At 41.4% G+C, this 22944-nt stretch overlaps 1 protein-coding gene across 1 annotated transcript in view; it reads right to left on the minus strand.

Annotated features, from left to right (window-relative positions):
- The window catches only part of LOC126284211 (GPI transamidase component PIG-S), a 44876-nt gene extending 23158 nt beyond the window's left edge, over positions 1-21718 (minus strand). Inside the window, exons 1-4 of the mRNA XM_049982978.1 lie at positions 21220-21718; positions 20902-21132; positions 20620-20826; positions 7234-7452 (exon numbers count right to left, since the gene is read on the minus strand). Coding sequence (XP_049838935.1) covers positions 7234-7452; positions 20620-20826; positions 20902-21132; positions 21220-21304 — 742 coding nt within the window. The 5' untranslated portion in view covers positions 21305-21718. The remainder of the gene's footprint in view (positions 1-7233; positions 7453-20619; positions 20827-20901; positions 21133-21219) is intronic.
- Between the last annotated feature and the right edge of the window lie 1226 nt (positions 21719-22944).

Genomic DNA, 22944 nt, shown 5'->3' on the forward strand with positions numbered 1-22944 from the left:
CCAAAGTAACACCAACTGCTGACAGACAGAAACACACAGATCAACAGAGGGAATGGAAGAACTAGCGGGCCGAGGTAAGAGGACTGCAGCCTTGGCACCAGAGTCAGCGACCTTGTTTCCCGCTAGACCGATGTGAGCAGGAACCCACATAAACATCACAGTAACTCCATCAAGAGTGAGCAAGTGTCGGCTTTCCTGGACCCATTGTATTAACGGATGGATGGTGTACAAAGGCTCTGAAGGGCCCTGAGCGAGTCAGAACAGTTGATGCAACTGAAAAGCCTGTGTTGCTGGATGTACTGCATGACCTGATACAGGGTGAAGAGCTCTCCCATAAATACCGAGCACTGTTCTGGAAGCCGATACCGAAAAACGTCGGTGTTAATAACAAAGGCACACTCGACACCACGGTCAGTCTGAGAGCCAACAATGTACAGAAAAGTACTATTGCAAAGTTCCGTACATAAGTCATTAAACTTATGGCGATAAAACAAGGCCAGAGTAGTGTTCTTAGGAAGCAAATGAAGGCCAAGGTGAACACGGGCTGCCACAGGAAACCAAGATGGTTAAGAGTTCACACCAATCAGGAAAGTGGCAGGTAGCGTGAAGTTAAGCTGTCGGAGCTAGATCCAAAAGCGAACTCCAGGAGATAAAAGAGAAACGTGACATGCCCCATACTGGCAATCAAAGGAGTCATTGAAGGAGGCATAGGATGGGTGGCCAGACATGGCAGACAAAAGGCTGAGGAGAAAGTCACAGCGGTAGTTAGGCAGCTTCTGCACACAGACTCTAACTGGACTAGTGTAAAAGGTGCCAGTGGCCAAACGGATGCAATGATGGTGGATAGTATTGAGACAGTGTAAGAGGGATGTACATGCAAATGCATAAACAAAACACCCATAGTCTAGTTTTAAATGGACAAGGGACCAGTACATATGGTGGAGGGTGGAACGATCTGCTCTCCAGGTAAGACACGTGGGGGGACCAAGCAAGCTTCCTATTGAGCATGAGTCCCAGGAATTTCGTAGTTTGTTCAAACAGAAGAGCAACAGGCCCAACATGGAAAGATAGTGGAAGAAACCAATTGCCCCATCAGAAATTCATACAAATGGTTTTGGCAGTGGAAAAGTGAAAGCCATTGTTGATGCTCCATGAGTAAAGACTCATCACTGAAGACGCCACTCAAGGAGACAAGTCAGTGGAGAACTGCAATAGATTTCAAAATCGTCAGTGAAAAGGGGGAGGAGATGCCGGGCAGGAGACAGACCATTATAGGGTTGATGGCAATAGCAAGGAGGATGATGCTCAGCACAGAGCCCTGAAGCACACTGTTTTCCTGGATGAAGGTGTCCGACAAGGCAGAACCCACACATACCTTGAAAACTCGGTCTTTGAAAAATTCCTGAAGGAAACGGGGCATGCGGCTATGAAAGCCACACGTATAGAGAGTACGGTGGATACTGGTCCTCCAGCAGGTGTCATAGGCTTTCTCCAAATCAAAAAACACGGCAACAGTCTGGTATTTCTGCAGAAAACCACTCATGACAAAGTGACAAGATGGTCAACAGCAGAACGGCACACTTCAGAATTCACACTGTGCAGTGGTTAATATATTGTGAGACTCGAGCCACCATACACCCAGGCATGAATCATACAGCTGGTGAGAGAAATGGGGTGATATCCAGAAGGAAGGTGTTTGTCCTTACCAGGCTTGGGACTGGGGATGACAGTGGCTTCATGCCTGCATCTGGGAAATGTGCTCTCTGCCCAGATGCGATTGTACATATAAAGAAAAAAGTACTTGTCCACAAGAGAAAGGTTCTGCAACATCTGAATTTGAACATCATCCGGTCCTTGGGCAGAGGATCAGGACGAAGTGAGAGCATGATCTAGCTCCCTCAAATTAAAGGTGTATTTGTAGCACTCATGATTTTGGGAAGAGAGGTGTACTGCCCAAGCCGCCTCCACTCGTTTCCAATGGAGGAAGGGAGGGTGACAGTGGGTGGAATTTGAAATCTCCGCAAAATAGCGGCTAAAAGTGTTGGAGATAGCAATAGGATCTACTATGACATCATCTGCTACTGTCAGGCCGGATATTGGGGAACAGACCTTGGTGTCGCAGAGCCGTTGGAGGTCAGGCCACATGACGGAGGAGGGAGTGGAACTTTTAAAAGAACTAGTAAAGGAAATCCAGCTAGCTTTTTTGCTATGCTAAAAAATGTGACAACACTGTGCATGCAACTGTTTATAATGAATGCAGTTTGCCATCGTAGGAGGACAGTTAAGAACGTGGAGAGCATGTCCCCGAGCGTGAATTGTGTTGCGGCACACCTTTGTCCACCAAGGGACCAAGAAACAGCGTGGTAAAGAGGAATTGCAAGGAATGGAACATTCTGTATCAGTAAGGATAATGTTTGCAAGATATTCTACTTGGTAACCACAACTGAAGAAATGTTGTTTGTAGAAGGTTGCCAGGGAGGAGTAAAGCCTCCAGTCAGCCTTAGAAAGCTGCTATTTGGGTGTGCACATAGGTGGGGTAGGAGTCAGCAGACAGACAGAACACAGGAAATGATTATTCCAGTATGTGTCAGAGAGAACGTACCACTCGAGCCGACTGGCAAACTGGGCAGTGCAGACTGAGAGGTCCAAATGGGAATAATTGTACATGGAGCCTGAAAGGAACGTGGGTGCTCCCATGTTAAGGCAGATGAGGTTAAGTTGATTGAGTGGCAGCCACGAGGGCACCTCTTGGACATGTCCTGAGAAGAACCCCAAAGGTGATGATGGGCATCAAAGTCACTGAGCAGCAGAAAGGGGCAACGGAGTTAACCAATAAGCTGGAGGACTTCTGCCCTTTCTTCTAGTTATTGGCCCATTTCTTTCACCAGCTGTGTTTGGAAGGTGATGGAACGTAAGATGACAGAGGGATGTAAACTGTACAAAGGGAAAAAGTGAGGAAGGAAAATGAGGACTGCAACAGCTTGAAGCCAAGCAGTCAGAGAGATAGGTTGCCTACGAACATCATCCTGGATGAACAGCATGATTTCCGCATGAGATGGAGTGCCGTCCTCTGAGGTAAGATCAAAGTGGACTAGGAAGAAATGCGAGAGATCAAAATGGTCATGAGGACGCAATTTTGTTTCCTGGAGGCAGAGAACAAGCAGATGCTGCGATTCCATGAGCAGCTGTAAGTTCTCTTTGTTGGATCGAAGGCCACGAACTTTCCATTGCAGGAGAGTCACGATGTGGAAAGGGGAGGGGTGTCACCTCAGTGCCAGCCTTCAAAGACTCACAGCTACAGGGCACAGAGGATCCTGCTCCATGAGATCTACAGAAGTGTTGGCATGCTCCTTCTGTTAGTCTGTAGAGTTCACGGCAGAAAAACAGTTGGCGGACAAGGAGGCTGGCTGGGTGAGGGTATCATGTGGCAACACCATCTAAGAGGATCTACGAATTGGCAAAGGAGAAGACCGTTTGCCTTTGTTTGACTTCTTGGAGCCTTTCCAGTCAGCAGAGCAAGATTCAGATGTTTTTTGGTTGGAGAGACACAGAAAGTCTTCACTGGAGTCCTCCTCCTGCCCTTTCCGGTCTGCCGGTTGTGTTGCAGGTAACTCTGCCGCATAAGGCAAAAGTTTGGTGGCTTGTTGCACGGCTGAAGGAGGAGACAGGGATGCTACCACAACATTGGGCAAGTTTACAACTATGGTGCTGAATTTGAGGTCGCATGGTCTGTGTGGGCGTGTCTTTCATGGAGCGAAATTCAGCAAGAACCGTGCTGTAAGTGCCAGATGGTAGAACACAAGGTTTCCAACTAGCCAACAACTCGCGACCTACTGGATAAGGCAATTTTTCCTTCATCCAGATCTGGATAGCCCGCTCATTGAGATGCACAGGAAAATCTCGGGAGGTGGTGGTATGGTTACCATTGCAATTGATACATTGGAGAGAAGCAAATGGGCAGTTGCCCTTGTGAGCATCCCTACCCCAGGTTACATATTTGGCTGTGCGTGGACAGGACATTTGATTGTGGCCGTAACGATGACACTAGTAGTAGTGCATCAGGTCGGAATGTACGGTCGGACTGTGATAACTTCATAGCCTGCTTTGATCCACGCACAACACTATCAAAAGTGAGAAAAAGTGTGTGTGTGTGTGTGTGTGTGTGTGTGTGTGTGTGTGTGTGTGTGTGTGTGTGTGTGTGTGTGTGTGTGTACACTAAGTATGCATCTATCGTTTTCATCACCCAATGGACTGCAATGATGCCTTCCTCAGAGAGGTATGTTTGGTTTTCTGCCTCAGTCAGACCATTGAGCAGCCTAATGTAAATAATACCATGGGAAGAATTCAGCATTTGATTGGCCTCAACATGGACAGGGCAGTCATGGAGGAGCAAAGCTGCAAGCAGTTGTTATGCTTGAGAATCAGAAATAGTCTCCAAAAGCAACACGCAACTGCGTAAACAAGAGCATGATTTACAGGGTCAGAAATTGCATCAACACCTTTCTGAATACTAAACGGATTTACCGTAGCAAAGGACTGACCGTCTTCAATACATGAAACCACAAGGAACCATGGTGCAGCTGGGAGGCTCTCTGAATCGTTAGCCTCATTCCGTTTACATTTAATAGACATTGACCGTGATGATGATGATTGGCTTATTGTGAGAAAATCCCCAATGGTTGCCAGCATCCTTCCAACTGGGAGGGGGGGGGGGGCCTCAGAGGGGCTGCACCCACTTTAGGTGATTGTTCACACCTCCAGAACACTTGACAGAGGGACCAATCGGCAATTTTGGAAGGTAGCAGCTCAGTCAATCACTCCTCCCAGGGCTTGAGCTGTACCAGGGGGTATATGCAAACCCAACCTGTCGAAACGGGGCTGTGAATTATGCTTTAGCACGTCACCTGTCACACGACAGATACATGGGCCGGCCTTCAGGAGCACACAGGAAAAAAACAGTTGAGAGACTGTTCTGATATCAGCTATTGAAAATGCAGAACACATTTCCAAAAACATCCCACACATATTCCCCAAGGGAGGAGCAAAAGAATAGCAGGAGGACAGACATGCACCCTGGAAGGGAAAACATGCTGCAAAGGCTGAAACGCCATAGTAGCCAAGCACAAACCCGCCAAAGAAGTGCCAGCCCCATTGAGGGTGGGGGCCACCTGGTTCTGTATCACTTTCACTTGTTAAGCATGTATCGTCATCACTGTATTATTCAGGTACACTGTCTGCACAGTCGAGCGTATATGACGCCACACACTTTAGTGACTCACCTTGCAAAAACACTAATATTTCATCTGCCACTTCTATCTCACTCTGCAGAATTCCTTGGGTTCCTTTCTGATGAAATGTCAATTTCGGCAACTGTTGTAGATATAACACAATATTTGCTTTGTCTATCATTGCCATTGCTCTGTTTTTTATCGACACCACTAGCACTGTAGCACTGTTATGAGTTACTGGCTAAGCAGTTCAACTACACTTTGTATCTTCATGCTGTGCTCACCACTGCATACCTCCAGTCCCGCCCCCTGTTGCCATTGGCAAACAATATTGTGGCTGCATGGTAGACAATAAGTGGGACATTAAATGCCACAAATATTATTGGCCTTTTGCAACCTTGCACTCCAGGGGTCCTTGTTAGAAAATTAAGCATAATAATCTTCTTCATAATCCAAGTCGAGTGAAATTAACTATTTTTTATTGCAATATAACCAGAATTTTAAAAATAATTTACTTCTTGTCTTCAGGTCTAATAAAGATATTGTCCAGAAAGTAGCCCGCAAAAACATATAATTACACAGATATATTATAATAAAATGAAATATACCAAGAGTGGCAACATAATCCCGTAAACATTTACACTTTTTAAGTATGTGGAAGAAAAAAAAATTTAATTACATACGAATTTTGGCTCTACATATGGTGTATGAGTAATACTGCAAAGCAATATGAAATGGGATGAACACATCAAATCATTAGTGTAAAAGATGAACAAATGATTTCATTTTATTGTGTGCATTCTAGGAAAGTGTAGCGATCTATAAAGGAAACTGTATATGAGGCAGCAATGCAACTAATTCTGGATTACCGCTACAGCATTTGGAATCTTTATCAAGTTGGTGTGACATTGGACAATGTATGAGTTCAGAGATGCACTGCTTACAGGTCAATATTGGCCAACCATGAGTATAAAAAGATATGCCAAGGGAAAGTACAATGAAAATCTATGGACAAAAAGTGTGAAACTCTATTGTATGTATTTAGAGGACTGGTATCTGAGGATGACTGTGCAACAATTGTGCCCTTCGGAGATCTCAAGTAGTGATAATGAGAAGCAGACAGCAAGAATTATGGCATTCACTGAATCATGCCACTTGCTTTATACATAGATGGACTAGGACTAAATTGTTAATACTGGTATGAAGTACATGTGTAGATGTGGATGAATCTTGCAGTGCTTGCAACTTTTCACTGGGTTTGGAGTGTATAGTCATACCTTGAGGTATAGAAAACATGACTTAATGTATTCGAGTAACAGTGGAAAATGCAATCATACAATAAAGGTATTAATTCTCAGGATAAAGGTAGAAGTCTTTTCTATTCTGTCCTTTATTGTTCTTATTACGATTTTCACTTCACAAACCATTCTCCTTTCGCAGTTTCTGAAATTTTCAGATGTGGTATATCTCCACAGGCAACAACATCCTTATAATAATTCAGTGTTCTGCTGTAATTAGAAACGGTATGTTCACAAACAAAACATGTTCTGCACAACACAGTGAAGAATCAAACAGTTTCTTCGGTATCCAGATGAAACTGCAGACTAAATTTGCTACAGACACAAATGAAGTATGTATACAGATATGCATGAAATATGCTTTTCTCTCTCTCTCTCTCTCTCTCTCTCTCTCTCTCTCTCTCGTGTGTGTGTGTGTGTGTGTGTGTGTGTGTGTGTGTGTGTGTGTGTGTGTGTGTGCTCTAATGCTTTTACTTTACTTGAAAATCACCAAAAAGGCAACATTAAAAAACTGTTACTGTACCTGTCATTCAGTATTGGAGAATAAGTTATAGAAAACCCTGAAATGTACATAAATTTGGAACTTCAGACATGCAGTTCGACAAATCATTGGCAGGCAGAGAAATACATCCAGTTGTTTAAAGTATCAGCAACAGAACACTGTTGCCATTTATGAATTGCAGCACCTGCAATTACTGTCAACTTACCACTTATTGCCTGAGGTAAATCCCAATGGCTGGTATTTAAAGATTCAGGATCAGGATTAACTGCTGTGACAAGCAGGTTGTAGCCCTCAGCAGGCGGCAACCTGTAACGACTGGTATAGTCTCTCTCTCCAGTCTGTGAACTCAAGGACTTCATAGTTTGAACAAGTGTCTCCTCCTGCAACAGCCACTTGTGAAGAACGTCATGCATGCGTAGTGGACCTGGAATCCAACGTATTTTACTAGCTTCTAAATAAAATAGAAAGAAACTTCCACATGGGAAAAATATATTAAAAACAAAGATTCCAAGACTTACCAAGCGGGAAAGCGACGGTAGATAGGCACAATAAATAAAACACACACACAGAATTTCTAGCTTTCGCAACCGACGGTTGCTTCTTCAGGAAAGAGGGAAGGAGAGGGAAAGACGAAAGGATGTGGGTTTTAAGGGAGAGGGTAAGGAGTCATTCCAATCCCGGAAGCAGAAAGACTTCCCTTAGGGGGAAAAAAGGACAGGTGTACACTCGCACACACACACACACATATCCATCCGCACATACACAGACACAAGCAGACATGTCTGCTTGTGTCTGCGTATGTGCGGATGGATATGTGCGCGCGCGCGCGAGTGTACACCTGTCCTTTTTTCCCCCTGTCTGTTTAACAATAAAATGAGGAACCATTCACTGTATTATCAGATTCCAAATCAGCACTTGCTACCCTGAAGTATTTACACAGTAGAAGACATACTATTTATCAAACTCTTCCTGAATATTGGGCTCATTAGTTCTGAAGAGGTAAAAAAACTACAGTAGTCAGAAGACTTCAGTGATAAGTGTTTTGTATCTAGTCACTCTCAATAACACAGTATGTAGTGTTGTACTAGCCATTACAGGAGATGACAAAAGTTATGCTACACTGTCTTGCATGTTTCTCACAAAAAGTGTGAGGAAGTAATTCTAGGTTCGTAAGACAACTTGGAGACAGTTATGGAGTGATCGGAGAGGAAATTATTAATAGCTTCAGAAAATCTGTGCTTGTGTGAACCAATATGACATCTGTGTCATTGAAGTGCCATTATAGATACCGTTTGTGGCACTACAATACCAATAATGAAAATAAACATATCAATAAAGCACTTTCACAAAATATTAAAGCATTTGTTAGTTTCATGCATCACTTCTACTTTTGTACTAATTCTTAGTGCTAAACATATAGTGCATGTGTTGTACCATAACTGAATAAGATATGTGGAGCTTGTTTCCATCACATTGTTCCTCTCTCTCTGCAGCAGTAGATGTGAAGGACAGAACTTGCTTCTTTCACTGCCGCCCCCCCCCCCCCCCCCAACTGCCCTCTGTAAGTAACCAGGAAAAGTTTGAGATACACTACCAGTAAGCACCCCATTCCATACAATATACAGAAACTGTTAACATTATTCCATAACTGCCAACTTATTAGCCTCTGCTAGGATAAAGCCATATTGTGGCATTAACAGAGTGAAATTATGTACATGTTTGCTAATGTCACCTCTCACGGTGGAGAAATTAATCAAAGTGAAATACTAGCTACCAATTTCACACAAAGATTTGGAGTTTCAACCGAAACAGTGGGAAATAATGGCTGAAGTCCTCCAGAAGGAGAAGAGATTATAGGTGTATGTACACACAAATGCGCGCGCGCACACACACACACACACACACACACACACACACACACACACACACACACACACACACACTCTGCAGTATTGGTTGTTACTGACACAACAAAGTTCAAGGAGCTTCAGAAACGCCACTGCAAGCATCAATCATGGCTGCTACAAATAGTATCTGCTCCAAATCAGTTTTACAATAATCCTCCTTTGTCCATAATATGGTAAACAATAAAATCATTTTTGGGCAAATTAATTGGCACGAAACCACGAATGATCTATTTTAGGATCTGGTAAAAATTAATGGTTTCTTGATGACTTCAATAACATCTTTATTAGCCAAGAAGAACTACACTGTCAACATGTAGTTCTAACCGATGCAATCCATCTTTAACTCCAGCATCCAGGTGTTCTTCCACTGCATACTGTGGTTGGCAATTTGTTTCTGCTGGCCATAGCCAATCAGGGGACAATATACAGTTGTTGTTGTCTTCAGTCCTGAGACTGGTTTGATGCAGCTCTCCATGCTACTCTATCCTGTGCAAGTTTCTTCATCTCCCAGAACCTACTGCAGCCTACATCCTTCTGAATCTGCTTAGTGTATTCATCTCTTGGTCCCCCTCTATGATTTTTACCCTCCACGCTGCCCTCCAGTACAAAATTGGTGACCCCTTGATGCCTCAGCACATGTCCTACCAACCGATCCCTTCTTCCAGTCAAGTTGTGCCACAAACTCCTCTTCTCCCCAATTCTATTCCATGCCTCCTCATTAGTTATGAGATCTACCCATCTAATTTTCAGCATTCTTCTGTAGCACCACATTTCAAAAGCTTCTATTCTCTTCTTGTCTAAACTCTTTATCGTCCATGTTTCACATGGCTACACTCTATACAAATACTTTCAGAAATAACTTCCTGACACTTAAATCTATACTCAATATTAACAAATTTCTCTTCTTCAGAAACGCTTTCCTTGCCATTACCAGTCTACATTTTACATCCTCCCTACTTTGACCATCATCAGTTAGTTTGCTCCCCAAATAGCAAAACTCCTTTACTACTTTAAGTGTCTAATTTCCTAATCTAATTCCCTCAGCATCACTCGACTTAATTCGACTACACTCCATTATCCTCATTTTGCTTTTGTTGATGTTCATCTTATACCCTACTTTCAAGACACTGTCCATTCTGTTCTGTTCAATTGCTGTTCCAAGTCCTTTGCTGACTCTGACAGAAGTACAATGTCATTGGCAAACCTTAAAGTTTTTATTTCTTCTCCATGGATTATAATACCTACTCCAAATTTTTCTTTTGTTTCCTTCACTGCTTGCTCAATATACAGATTGAATAACATCGAGGAGAGACTACAACCCTGCCTCACTCCTTTCCCAACCACTGCTTCCCTTTCATGTCCCTCAATTCTTATAACTGCCATCTGGTTTCTGTAGAAATTGTAAACAGCCTTTCTCTCCCTGTGTTTTACCCCTGCCATCTTCAGAATTAGAAAGAGAGTATTCCAGTCAACATTGTCAAAAGCTTTCTCTAAGTCTACAAATGCTAGAAACGTAGGTTTGCCTTTCCTTAATCTTTCTTCTAAGATAACTTGCAGGGTCAGTATTGCCTCGCGTGTTCCAACATTTCTACGGAACCCAAACTGATCTTCCCCGAGGTTGGCTTCTTCCAGTTTTTCCATTCATCTGTAAAGAACTCGTGTTAGCATTTTGCAGCTGTGACTTATTAAACTGATAGTTCGGTAATTTTCACATCTGTCAACTCTTGCTTTCTTTGGGATTGGAATATTATATTCTCCTTGAAGTCTGAGGGAATTTCACCTGTCTCATACATCTTGCTCACCAGATGGTAGAGTTTTATCAGGACTAGCTCTCCCAAGGCTGTCAGTAGTTCTAATGGAATGTTGTCTACTCCCGGGGCCTTGTTTCGACTTAGGTCTTTCAGTGCTCTATCAAACTCTTCACACAGTATCATATCTCCCATTTCATCTTCATCTACATCCTCTTCCATTTCCATAATATTGTCCTCAAGTACATCACCCTTGTATAGACCCTCTACATTCTGCTTCCATCTTTCTGCTTTCCCTACTTTCCTTAGAAATGGGTTTCCATCTGAGCTCTTGATATTCATGCAAGTGGTTCTCTTTTCTCCAAAGGTCTCTTTAATTTTCCTGTAGGCAGTATCTATCTTACCCCTAGTGAGATAAGCCTCTACATCCTTACATTTGTCCTCTAGCCATCCTTGATTAGCCATATTGCACTTCCTGTCGATCTCATTTTTGAGACGTTTGTATTCCTTTTTGGCTGCTTCATTTACTGGGTTTTTTATTTTCTCCTTTCATCAATTAAATTCAATATCTCTTCTGTTACCCAAGAATTTCTACTAGCCCTCGTCTTTTTACTTACTTGATCGTCTGCTGCCTTCACCATTTCATCTCTCAAAGCTACCCAGTCTTCTTCTACTGTATTTCTTTCCCCCATTCCTGTCGATTGTTCCCTTATGCTCTCCCTGAAAATCTGTACAACCTCTGGTTCTTTCAGTTTATACAGGTCCCATCTCCTTAAATTCCCACCTTTTTGCAGTTTCTTCAGTTTTAATCTACAGTTCATAACCAATAGATTGTGGTCAGAGTCCACATCTGCCCCTGGAAATGTCTTACAATTTAAAACCTGGTTCCTAAATCTCTGTCTTATCATTATATAATCTATCTAAAACCTAGTATCTCCAGGGTTCTTCCATGTATACAACTTTCTTTCATGATTCTTGAACCAAGTATTAGCTATGATTAAGTTATGCTCTGTGCCAAATTCTACCAGGGGGCTTCCTCCTCCATTTCTTAGCCCCAATCCTACTACGTTTCCTTCTCTTCCTTTTCCTACTGTTGAATTCCAGTCACCCATGACTATTACATTTTCGTCTTTCTTCACTACCTGAATAATTTCTTTTATCTCATCATGCATTTCATCAATTTCTTCGTCATCTGCAGAGCTAGTTGGCATATAAACTTGTACTACTGTAGTAGGTGTGGGCTTCTTGTATATCTTAGCCACAATAATGCATTCACTATGCTGTTTGTAGTAGCTTACCCGCACTCCTATTTCTTTTTTTATTCATTATTAAACCTACTCCTGCATCACCCCTATTTGATTTTGTATTTATAACCCTGTATTCACGTGATCAAAAGTCTTGTTCCTCCTGCCACCGAACTTCACTAATTCCCACTATATCTAGCTTTAATCTAAACACAAGCAGTGTAGGAAAAGACTATCTACTGTGAGCAACAGAATGAACTGTCATTGGATGTACCACCTATTTCACAAAAACACGTCAAAATCAATGAGCTTGCTATGTAACTGAATTGTAATCACAATATCTTACAGAAGATGGTGGAAAATGTAGCACAGAAAATTGTGTTTAAAGTGAATTTCACAGCAGCTGACATTTGACTTGCACGAGAAAATGGCAGAAATCTGCTATGATCTATCTGAAGTATTCGTAGCCAAAAAAGTGCATGTTAGTTTCAAATCTGGTGACAGGACTTTAAATAAAGGCAAATCATTCTGATCCAGAAACAAAGAATCATTTTTTTATGGTGACGGTAATTTATTCTGATATGGGATTCCTCAGCTTAAAAAATTTAAGTCATAAACAGAGGTATATGAATACATGTTTAATGGGAAGAGGTCGGATTGTTGGCTATGGTCTTGTTGAGGGAATCACCCATCTTTTGTCTGAAGTTTTTTAGGAAAACCACAGAAAGTCTAATCATGATTGCTGCAGAGAGAATAAGCCTTCCTCCTCTCAAATCTGCTTCACTGGGTTACACGTAAGGTACAATGCTCTTAAGTATTTACATACTTGAAAGACGTTAGCTTTACTCTCTCAACACTTATCACTGCACACACCAAACATTTTTGCAGATGGCTTTAATCCCAGGACCACATTGGCACACCTCTGTTTTGTCTCCATGTCATCCTGTCTGAAAAGCTCTGTTAGCATCTCCTCACAAGGAGTGACGTGTAGAGCTTAGAAAGCTAATGAGCCTGTATTATGCACTTCCAACACTGGGAGTACAATTTTCCTGCAAAACCATCATACTGTAAATATAATAATGTATGGAAATTTCTGGTTGAGAATAACAAATTGTTTACGAATAAAGGAGACAGCTCACCTAAAGACAGAAGTACTGTGTCATTGACAAATACACAACAAAAAGTACAGAGCTTTATTTGGCTAGCTTTGAGAATGGAATTCCTTTCTCAAGCTGTAGAAGGAAGAAAAAAAACACACACACACACGTGTGTTCCTACATTGTACTCATTCGACTGCCAGTTCTTTCCTGGCCCACAGTGAGTGTACTGGAGTGAGGTGGGGGTGAGGGATGGAGAGAGGTGGGAGGCAGAGAGTGGGTTGAGGGGAAACGTCTAGTAGCTTGTGGGAGAGAGGGGAGCCGTCCATGGGCTACCTAGGGGTGGAGGTAGAGGTGGCACACAGCAGACAGCTGAGCACACGATCTCACAGACTAGGGCAGCACACAACTGGCTCACATATACTGGGCAGGATGGAAGTACCTTGGGTAGGATGTCCCTCATTTCAGGGCATGATGATAGATAATCAAAGACCTGACAAAGAACATGGTTCAGTCATTCCAGTTCTGGGTGGTAATGGGTGACACGGGAATACTCCTTTGTGGCTGGCTCTTGAGGATGGTGGAAGGATCGAGGATGTGAGGGGAAATGGCACAGGAGATCTGTTTGCAGACTAAGTGTGGGGGATGGTGCCTGTCTGTGGAGGCCTTGATGAGACCCTCAGTATACTGAGCATGGGAGTTTTCATCAGTGGAGATATAGTAGCCCCAGGTGGCCAAGCTGTTCGGGAGGTATTTTTTGGTGCGAAAGGGAAGAGTCAAAATTGAGGTAGTGTTGGTGGTTAGTAGGTTTACTGAAAATATTCTAAATAATTATACAATTTCTTTTTGTACTGATTAGTTACCAGGATTAACCATCTGTGTACCTCCATACCAAAAAAACAAAATTCTGAAAATCACCAACTGTTCCATTGTGTGTATTTTCAGCTACCAGAGAGATACTATCTCTAGTCACTCTAACTATCCAAGAATTTGTTAAGTTTGGTATTTCTCCCACCCAATGGCCCAATCTAAACTACTGGCAGTGTTTTTTCATGGCAATTAGTAGACGCAATTGGGAAAGTAGAAGTTAATTCAGACAGAGCCCATATACCTATCAAATTTCTTTGTCAAATATCTTTGTCCAATATCTTCGTCAAAGAAATTTGATGGTGTAATAGGGAACTTTGTCAAATGTCATCCAATATTTGATCAAATCTAGGGCCTCGCTGTAGATTTGATCAAAGAAATCACTTGTCTTCTGTTCACTGCAATGTGACATGTTACCAAATGGAGCGCTAGCATCGCTGCATTCTGTCGTCTGTAGTGTTTTTATAAACATTGCGGGTAAACACAAATGGTGTGGGCCAACAACTACAAAATTAATAGAGATGTATGAAGCTGATGAGGCACGCTGAATACAAAAATAGATTATGAAGATTGGGGACCTGACCTGACCTAACCCTCTCCTGCAGCAAGGAATCGGAGTGTTGCAGTTAGCCTGTCTTCTGCAGATGTAGCAGTTCTTAAGTGAATATTGTGCTTTGTGATATGAGGATACACTTCATTGAGCACATACAGAAATGAATGCTCATCCATTCTTAAGTAATTGATCTACGACTTGACATCCTTCACTATAAGCTCATGTAACAAGTTTTGTTGAATGCTTTTATCGTGTTGTCGTAAAACCCATGGCTTCACCCAGGTGTGTTTCCTCCCCCCCCCCCCTCTCGCTTCTCTTTTGCATATGCACACAGTGTAATTGTGGTATATGCAACTGCTGCGGTTAATAACAAGTTGTTGTTGTCAGCCATCTTGAACTCTGACGAGAAATATGATGAGAGTGTAATATCCCTTCTAGCGCTACGTCAAAGATCTTTGTCAATATATTTGGCGGGATATTTGGTCACATCTTTGACAAAGAAATTTGATAGTGTAATGTCGACCTAAGAAAGTCTAATAAAAGTAGTTTTGTGGCAGTTATACTCCAAAAGGTGCTACACACTTTTAGATAGACTATTTTCAGATATAGGTTTCTACCATCCTTGGTCGAGAAAGTTAAGCCAAGAGATCTCTGTTTGGTGTGTTACCCAATACTCCACAATTTTACTGAATTGTTGCCACTAAAGCATGTTCACAGCTTACCATCCATCTCTCTCTCTCTCTCCCCTCTCATCCCCTCCCTCCCTTGCAATTAGATGTAAGACTGATGGTGCTGACTAGTATAGGCTAATGTCCAGAACAATGGCTGTGCCAGACAAGTTGCTTTTCCTGTAAGGTACTTAGATTAACGTGTCAGTTTTATGCAGCCAATGGGAGAATCATTTTACGTAATCAATGAAAGACAAGAAAATAGGAGATGTATTTTGAGCACAAAAATTGATATCAATTCATACTATTTGTAGAATATTCATGTTTGGGTTGAGTCATGAAAAGTTGCCTTAAACTGACAGCAACCTGGCAACAATATTTATCTTAGCTATGTTTTTTAGAACAACGGTTGTGGTGACATACTGAGCTGCACTGAAGCCTCAGATCCATGTTAGGTTGGGAGGAGATAGTTTGGTGTAAGTTGGTGAAGTCAACTAATGTCATAATACAAAAAGATTATTCTTGGGATGGGTGTTACTGGGAAAGACTGATCAGTACTGAAATCCCAGGTCTGTGTTTGGTTGGGAAGTGAGGGCCTGGTTACAATGCGTCAAAGTAAATGAATGTGATGCAATGTGAAGTAGCTCAGCTGCAGTGTTTTTCATACCCATTTCAGCTGTAAATCTTGTGTCAAAAAATTATTTCTACTGTTACAGCAAATATCTTGCAACTTTTTAGATATCAACCAACCCCCCCTCCTTTTTTAAATTGCAGATTACTCAGTTATAACTGCATCAGGATCTGACAACTACTTCGCCTTTTTTTATCATTACTATTCTCTCATTATACACTTACAACTCTCTGCTGTCAGAACTCTTTGCTATCTTCTGGCCTAATGGGTAAAGTTCACCACATCGATGGCATTCGATAAGCTACATGTAATTCCTGGGTCGTGACAAATGGAGAGCACCTCAGCGAGCTCAGTCTTTGTTGGCCGAGTATAAGTTTAGTATCCTGGTGTTCCTAATCTGGGAATTGGTGGGTGCCATAAACCTCTTTAACTCTGGACATGCTTTATTGGCAACTGCATGAAACTGTGTGTCACAGGAAATGGGGATCTCGGCTTAACAACTCTGATCACTAGGATGGTAGAAACCCCTACAGAAGCAAGGACGTTAATCTCTTGGTGAGTTGCACACTGATGTGATGAACGATATGAAACAATTGTTAGTGGGCAACAACTGCGGAACCTGCCAGACCTCAGCTGTACAAGGCTTACCCTGGCACATGGCGCTCTTCCAGGATGGACTCCTCTTACCCTAGCTGCTTGTGTGATTACAGTGAAGTCCATTAATTCTTTAAAAACTATCCCAATGAATCAAGTGGGCTACTGATCACCTGTACCCAACCCAAGAAGCAAACTTGTGGTGTAGCTTTCCTGAGGTTTGGAAATGGAAGTGGTGACATTAAAGCACCCACCAAGTCCCTCTGTCCGCAGCTTGTGGTCTCACGGTAGCGTTCTCGCTTCCCGAGCACAGGGTCCTGGGTTTGATTCCCAGCGGTTTCAGGGATTTTCACCTGCCTCGAGATGACTGGGTGTCATCTTCATTATCATCATTCATCCCCATTACGATCAGATGAAGGCAATGACAAACCACCTCCGCTAGGACCTTGCCTAGTAGAGCGGTGCGGGTCTCTCGCATCGTCCCCTACGCTCTGTCAAGGAGTATGGGACTTCATCATCATCATCAAGTCCCTCTAGCTCATTTCCAACAGCCTTGCACACCCCACCAAAGTACTAAGAGAAAGAGAGGAAAAAACTTCACAAACAGGTAATGGACATACCAAAGTAGAATTTAAGGGGCTTCAGAAACCACACAGATTAAGAACTAGACTAATGTGTACATGCCTTCAAGAAACACATAAGGTTTTTGACATCCTTGTGCTATAGGAATATCACTTGCACAGAAATGATGATCTAACCTGCGACCGTAGCAGCAGCGCAGTTCCGGACTGAAGCGCTTAGAACCGTTTGGCCACAGCGGCCATTATTTATTTCTTCTCCCTGGACTTTAATCCCTACTCCAAATTTCTTGTTGGTTTCCTTTAGTGTTTGCTCAACATACAGACTGAATATCATCAAGGATAGGCTACAACCTTGTCCCACTCCCTTCTCAACCACTGCTTCCCTTTCATGCCCCTCAACTCATATCTGCATTCTGGTTTCTATACAAGTTGTAAATAGCCTCTCTCTCCCAGTATTTTACCCCTGCTACAATCAGAATTTGGACTATTCAGTCAACCGTCAAAAGCTTTTTCTAAGTCTACAATGCTATAAATGTAAGTTTGCCTTTCCTTAACTTGTCTTTTAAGATTTCATATGGCCAGTGTTGCCTCGCATGATCCTACATTTCCCAGAATCCAAATCCATCTTCTCCAAGGTCAACTTCAAGCAGTTTTCCCAGTCTTCGGTAAACAATGCGAGTAATTATTTTGCAGCCATGACCAATCAAACTGATAGTTAAACCAATTGCTGTGGAATTGTAACTACTACATTCTCCTTGAAGACTTATGGTATCTTACCAGTCTTGTACGTCTCGCACACGAGTCGGAGTAGTTTTGTCTATATCTTTCAGAACTTGTAAGATTCTTCTCGCAGGATCATATCTCCCATCTCATCTTCAGCTATGTTCACCTCCCTTTCTTTTCAAGTTCATCTCCCTTGTACAGACACTATATATACTCCTGCCGCCTTTCAGATTTTTTTCTTTGCTTGGGATGGTTTATAATCTGGGCTCTTCATATTCATACAACTGCTTGTCTTTTCCCCAAAGGCCTCTTACATTTTCCTATAAGCAGTACCTATCATTCCACTACTGAAATATGATTCTAAATCCTCACACCTGTCCTCTAGCCATTCCTGCTTAGCCGTTTTGCACTTCCTGTCAGTCTCATTTTTTAAACATTTGTATTCCCTTTTGCCTGCTTCATCTACTCCATTTTTAAATTTTCTACTTTCATAAATTAAATTCAATATCTCCTATGTTATCCAAGGATTTCTACTAGGCCTTGTCTTTTTACCTGTTTCATCCCCTGCTGCCTTCACTATTTCATTTCTTAAAAGTACCCTTTCATCTTCTAGTGTAGTCCTTTCCCTTGTTCTAGTCAACTGTTAACCAATGCTCCTTCTGAAACGCTAAACAGCATCTGGTTCTTTCAACTTATCCAGGTTCCATCTCTTTAATTTCCTAGCTTTTTCCACTATCTCCAGTTTTAGTCTACAGTTTATAACCAATGAATTGTGGTCAGAGTCCACATCTGCACCTGGAAATGTCTTACAATTTAAAATATGTTTCCTAAATCTGTGTCTAACCACTATAAAGTCAATGTGTAAACTTCCGGTGTCACCAGATCTCTTCCATGTATGTACAGTCTTTTTTCATGATTCTTAAACCAAGCGTTAATAATTTCCTCCTTTCCCCCAGTCCGTATTCACCTAGCTTTCTGTCTCTCCTTTTTCCTACTATCAAATTCCAGCCCCCATCACAATTAAATATTTGTTTCCTTTAACTATCTGAATAACTTTTTTTATTTCCTCACACGTGTCTTCAATCTCTCCATCATCTATGGAGCTAGTTGGCATGCAAGCTTGTACTGCTGCAGTACGTTTGGGCTTCGTGTCTACCTTGGCTACAATAATGCGCTGACTATGCTGTTCACGGTTTATTATTCATTATTAAACCCATTCCTCCATTACCCCTATTTGACTTTGTATGTATAACCCTGTATTCACCTGACCAGAAGACCTGTTCCTCTTGCCGCCAAATTTCACTGTATCTAACTTCAACCTATCCATTTCCCTTTTTAAATTTCTAACCCATCTGTCCAATTAAGGAATCTAACAGTGTGCACTGTGATCCGTAGAATGCCTGTTTTGTTTCTCCTGATGACATCCTCCTGAGTAATCCCTGCCCAGAGATCTGAATGAGGGACTATTTTTACCTCCGGAACCTTTTACACAAGAGGACGCCACCATCATTTAACCATATAGTAGACCTGCATATCCTTGGGAAACTTTACAGCTGTAGTTTCCCCTTACTTTCAGCCACCCAGCCATTCGCAGCACCAGCACAGTAAGGCCGTTTTGGTTGATGTTACAGGGCCCGATCACTCAATCATCCAGACTGGTGCTCCTCTTCATGGACCACAAGTTTGTCTGGCCTCTCAGTAGATACCCTTATGTTTCATGCCTAACTCCATGCAGTTCTCAAAGCAGTGGATGAAATGAGATGTCATCAGTAATTGAAATTCCTTGTCTGCTCCTATTTACTCAGCATTCTATAGACCCTACACTATAAGTAGGCAAACCCAGCAAATTAACAATATTATCAGATGCCATTCTACGGCTGCAGATTACATGCCGTAAAGTCATAGTTAATAAGATCTGCGATGCATTTATTGGAAGGAAAAGAAACTAGGTGTGATGTATAACAAGTTGCAATCAATAAAAGGAACTATTAAGACTGGTGTATATTCTTACAGCCAACCTCAGACGATGAAATCTGCTTGACTCGTCTGCAAAAAGGGCACCCCCCCCCCCTGGCACATGACTTCCTTTTCAGACAAAGATTTTGCATTTTGCAACCCTTGTACCACATTAACTACAATGATGAGGAATGTTTAATACAAGTAATCAGCTTTGGTCAGTGACAGTGTTAATGGCTGATGCCGTGCCACCTTTTGGTGCACATATTCACAGGTTTGTTGTTAGCTGGCAAAGCTAACAAATGTGAAAGCAAAAAAATTTGATGTCATGACTGATGGACCTGCAGCTTGGCCAGACGAGTAGATTAGGTTATAAGTTGACAATTTGGTTGTGAGTTGGTGAAACCCATGACTGAGATACTAAAAAAATGGTTATGATGACAGAAAGATCTGTAGCTTAGCCCATTTGAAAAAAATCACCAATAAAATTATAATCATCATGTTGTTTACAGTGTGTATAGCATGTTTCCTATGTTACTTGTTGAAGCTGGCAACTCGTACCCAACATTCCTTGAGTGCCTGCTAATTATAATTCATCACATTCTCCCTATTTCAAATTATGACACAAAATTAGAAGATAAGTTTATCTGCAGACCTGCTCTCAATTTCAAATGATGGTAAGGCGAATGTGACACAGGTTTTAAGATTTTGTGTGCACAAGGTGTGGTTGCTCATCCATTTACTATCATTTCTGAACTTTCTGTTCCACAGCTCTTCTTTCTTGTAATCTTATTTTATTGGTAATATTTTATGCATAAAAATAGTACATTTTAATATTAAGAATGTGATAAACGTTATTCATGGGGCTCCCCTTAGCATTTTTCAACATGTTAAGGATGTAAACATTAGGCTTCCCTACCTGCCAACCACTTCTTGTATTGTTATTAAATTAGAGCAGTATGTTCTCTATTGTAGTAGTTGTCCTATTAGTCTATAAAATAAAATAACAAATAGCTCCTTACTTGCATCAGTGCTGAAATAGATGCTCCGTCTCTGCCCAACCAAAATTTGGTCTGGGCAGAATCTTGACAGCCCAGGTATCTCAAGTAACTTTATTTCCCCAGGACGTAAGCGACTCATTGATGACAATTCGAGATCTGTGATACTTTTCATACTACCCAAAAGAGCTCTATCTGCATCCACCCAAGTAAAGTTGATGTTGTAGATCTCTACAAAAATGAAATACAGGTAAGAATTTGCTCACTAACGTGTTTAAGATATTATGTAAACTCTTATCAACTCACCTGACGTCCTAAACAGTTTTTTCAACTCTCTGATGAAATCTTCTCCTCTGCTTTTATCAAGAGTGCTAACAATCGCATTAACATGGAACGAAAGCTTCAAATCGTTAAGCGACGAAATTTCTGTGTACGGTAGGGATTCTCTGTGTACTTCAGTTGTCTTCCACCACAATGGAAATCCAACAACAATTAACATGAAGAAAAATGACAAAGCCGAGTACACCCTGTAAATAGCTAAAACATTGACACATTCAGTGTTAAAATGCAATTAGTTTTAATGGAGATCAAGCATTAAAATGTTTTTGTATGCTAATATCTTACCGTCATTGTCCTTCTTGTCACTAATTTTGGTGCTTTGGGAGGGTCCGCCGCGGCTTGTTTCGCCTTCCTTGCTCGAGACAGTCATAATAATTAAAAAGGGAAGCACTTGACACACTTTAATTTGATGTTGCCCTTAAAAAATATAAACATAACTTTGCCATCACCGTTGGCTACTTATTTTTCACCAACACTTCACAACATTCTAAATCTTTCACAGCTCCTTGATGTTGCACCTTGTTTATTTACTAACAAAGATGTTATAATAGTGAATCTCGGCGCCAAAGACATACCTGTCTCTGTGACATTTACCAAAGAGACTCTGTCCAGTTAACACAAAAACGAAAAATATTATATATTTTAAATTGTTATTTTTTTACCTTCACATGTGATCGATTCTGTGTATTTTCTGATGATTCGGTCTCTTTGAAAACTTCTGTTTATGGGCTTCAATACAATTGCCACAATGCTGTCTGCGGAGGAGGTCATGACTGACTGCACTCTGCACTGTTATTGACAAAACAATAGAAAGATAGAAGGCTAAATGTCTAGATCAAAAATGGGAATATGATCTTTATTTGAGACCCGAAAATTAACGGAAATTAAGGAATGCTTTGAAACTGCAGAAATACGTACAGCTGAAATACTAACATGACATTGGAAATGTCGTAGACACTTCTATAAAATAAATTGAAAGTGTGTTGAATTTACGACGTTTTGTTACTTTCGAAAGAATGTTGACATTTGGTTTATGTTTGGGTTCATAGTATAGTTTAGTATGTAGAGGAACTCTGGCTCAAATTTATAAGTATAGCTGACCACGCACTTGATACTGTGATAGATATGTACGCAGTAGAACAGTTCATAACGAGAAGGAACCTACACCTAATACAGTCACTATAAAGAAACTCCTAAAGAAACAGAGATTACTTCACAACAGGTGTAAAACACAGCGTGGGGCTATAGATAAATTAGTTAGTTGCTGAATGAAACTAGTTTGTCTGTCAAGAGAGCTATGCGTGATGACCACCACAGCAGTATATTGTCAAATGACATTTCACAAAATCCAAATAAATAATGGCCGTATGTAAAGGCTGTTAGTGGCACCAAAGTTAGTGTCCAGCCCATAGCAAAGTAATAGCTGAAACGCTGAACTCAGTTTTCAAATGTTCTTTTACAAAGAAAAACCCAGGAGAACTGCCCTAATTTAATCCTCGTACCACTGAAAATATCAATGAAATAAGTATTATTGTCAGTCGTGTTGAGAAACAGCTGAAATCGTTAAAACTGAACAAAGCACCAGGATCGGCTGGAATCCCTGTCAGATTCTATAATGAATTTGCAGCAAAGTTAGCCGCTTGTCTCACTATAATTTATTCAGCATCTCGCAAACAAAATACCATGCCCAGCTTTTGGAAAAGGTACAGGCCACACCCGTCTACAAGAAGGATACTGGTAGCAGAAGTGGTCCATGAAGCAAAAATCTGCCGTCCAATATCTTTGACATTGGTTTGTTATAGAAACTTAGAATATACTCTGTGCTCAAACATAATGAGGTATCTCAAAAGGAATGACCTCCTCAATGACAACCAGTACGGTTTTTGAAAACATTGAGCATGTGGAACCCAACTCGCACTTTTCTCACATGACATACTGAGAGATTTGGCTCAAGGCAGTTAGGTAGATACACTATTTATTGAATTCTAAAAAGCTTTTGACTCAGTACCA

Source organism: Schistocerca gregaria, chromosome 8, assembly GCF_023897955.1.
Source record: "Schistocerca gregaria isolate iqSchGreg1 chromosome 8, iqSchGreg1.2, whole genome shotgun sequence".
NCBI classification, from domain to species: domain Eukaryota; kingdom Metazoa; phylum Arthropoda; class Insecta; order Orthoptera; family Acrididae; genus Schistocerca; species Schistocerca gregaria.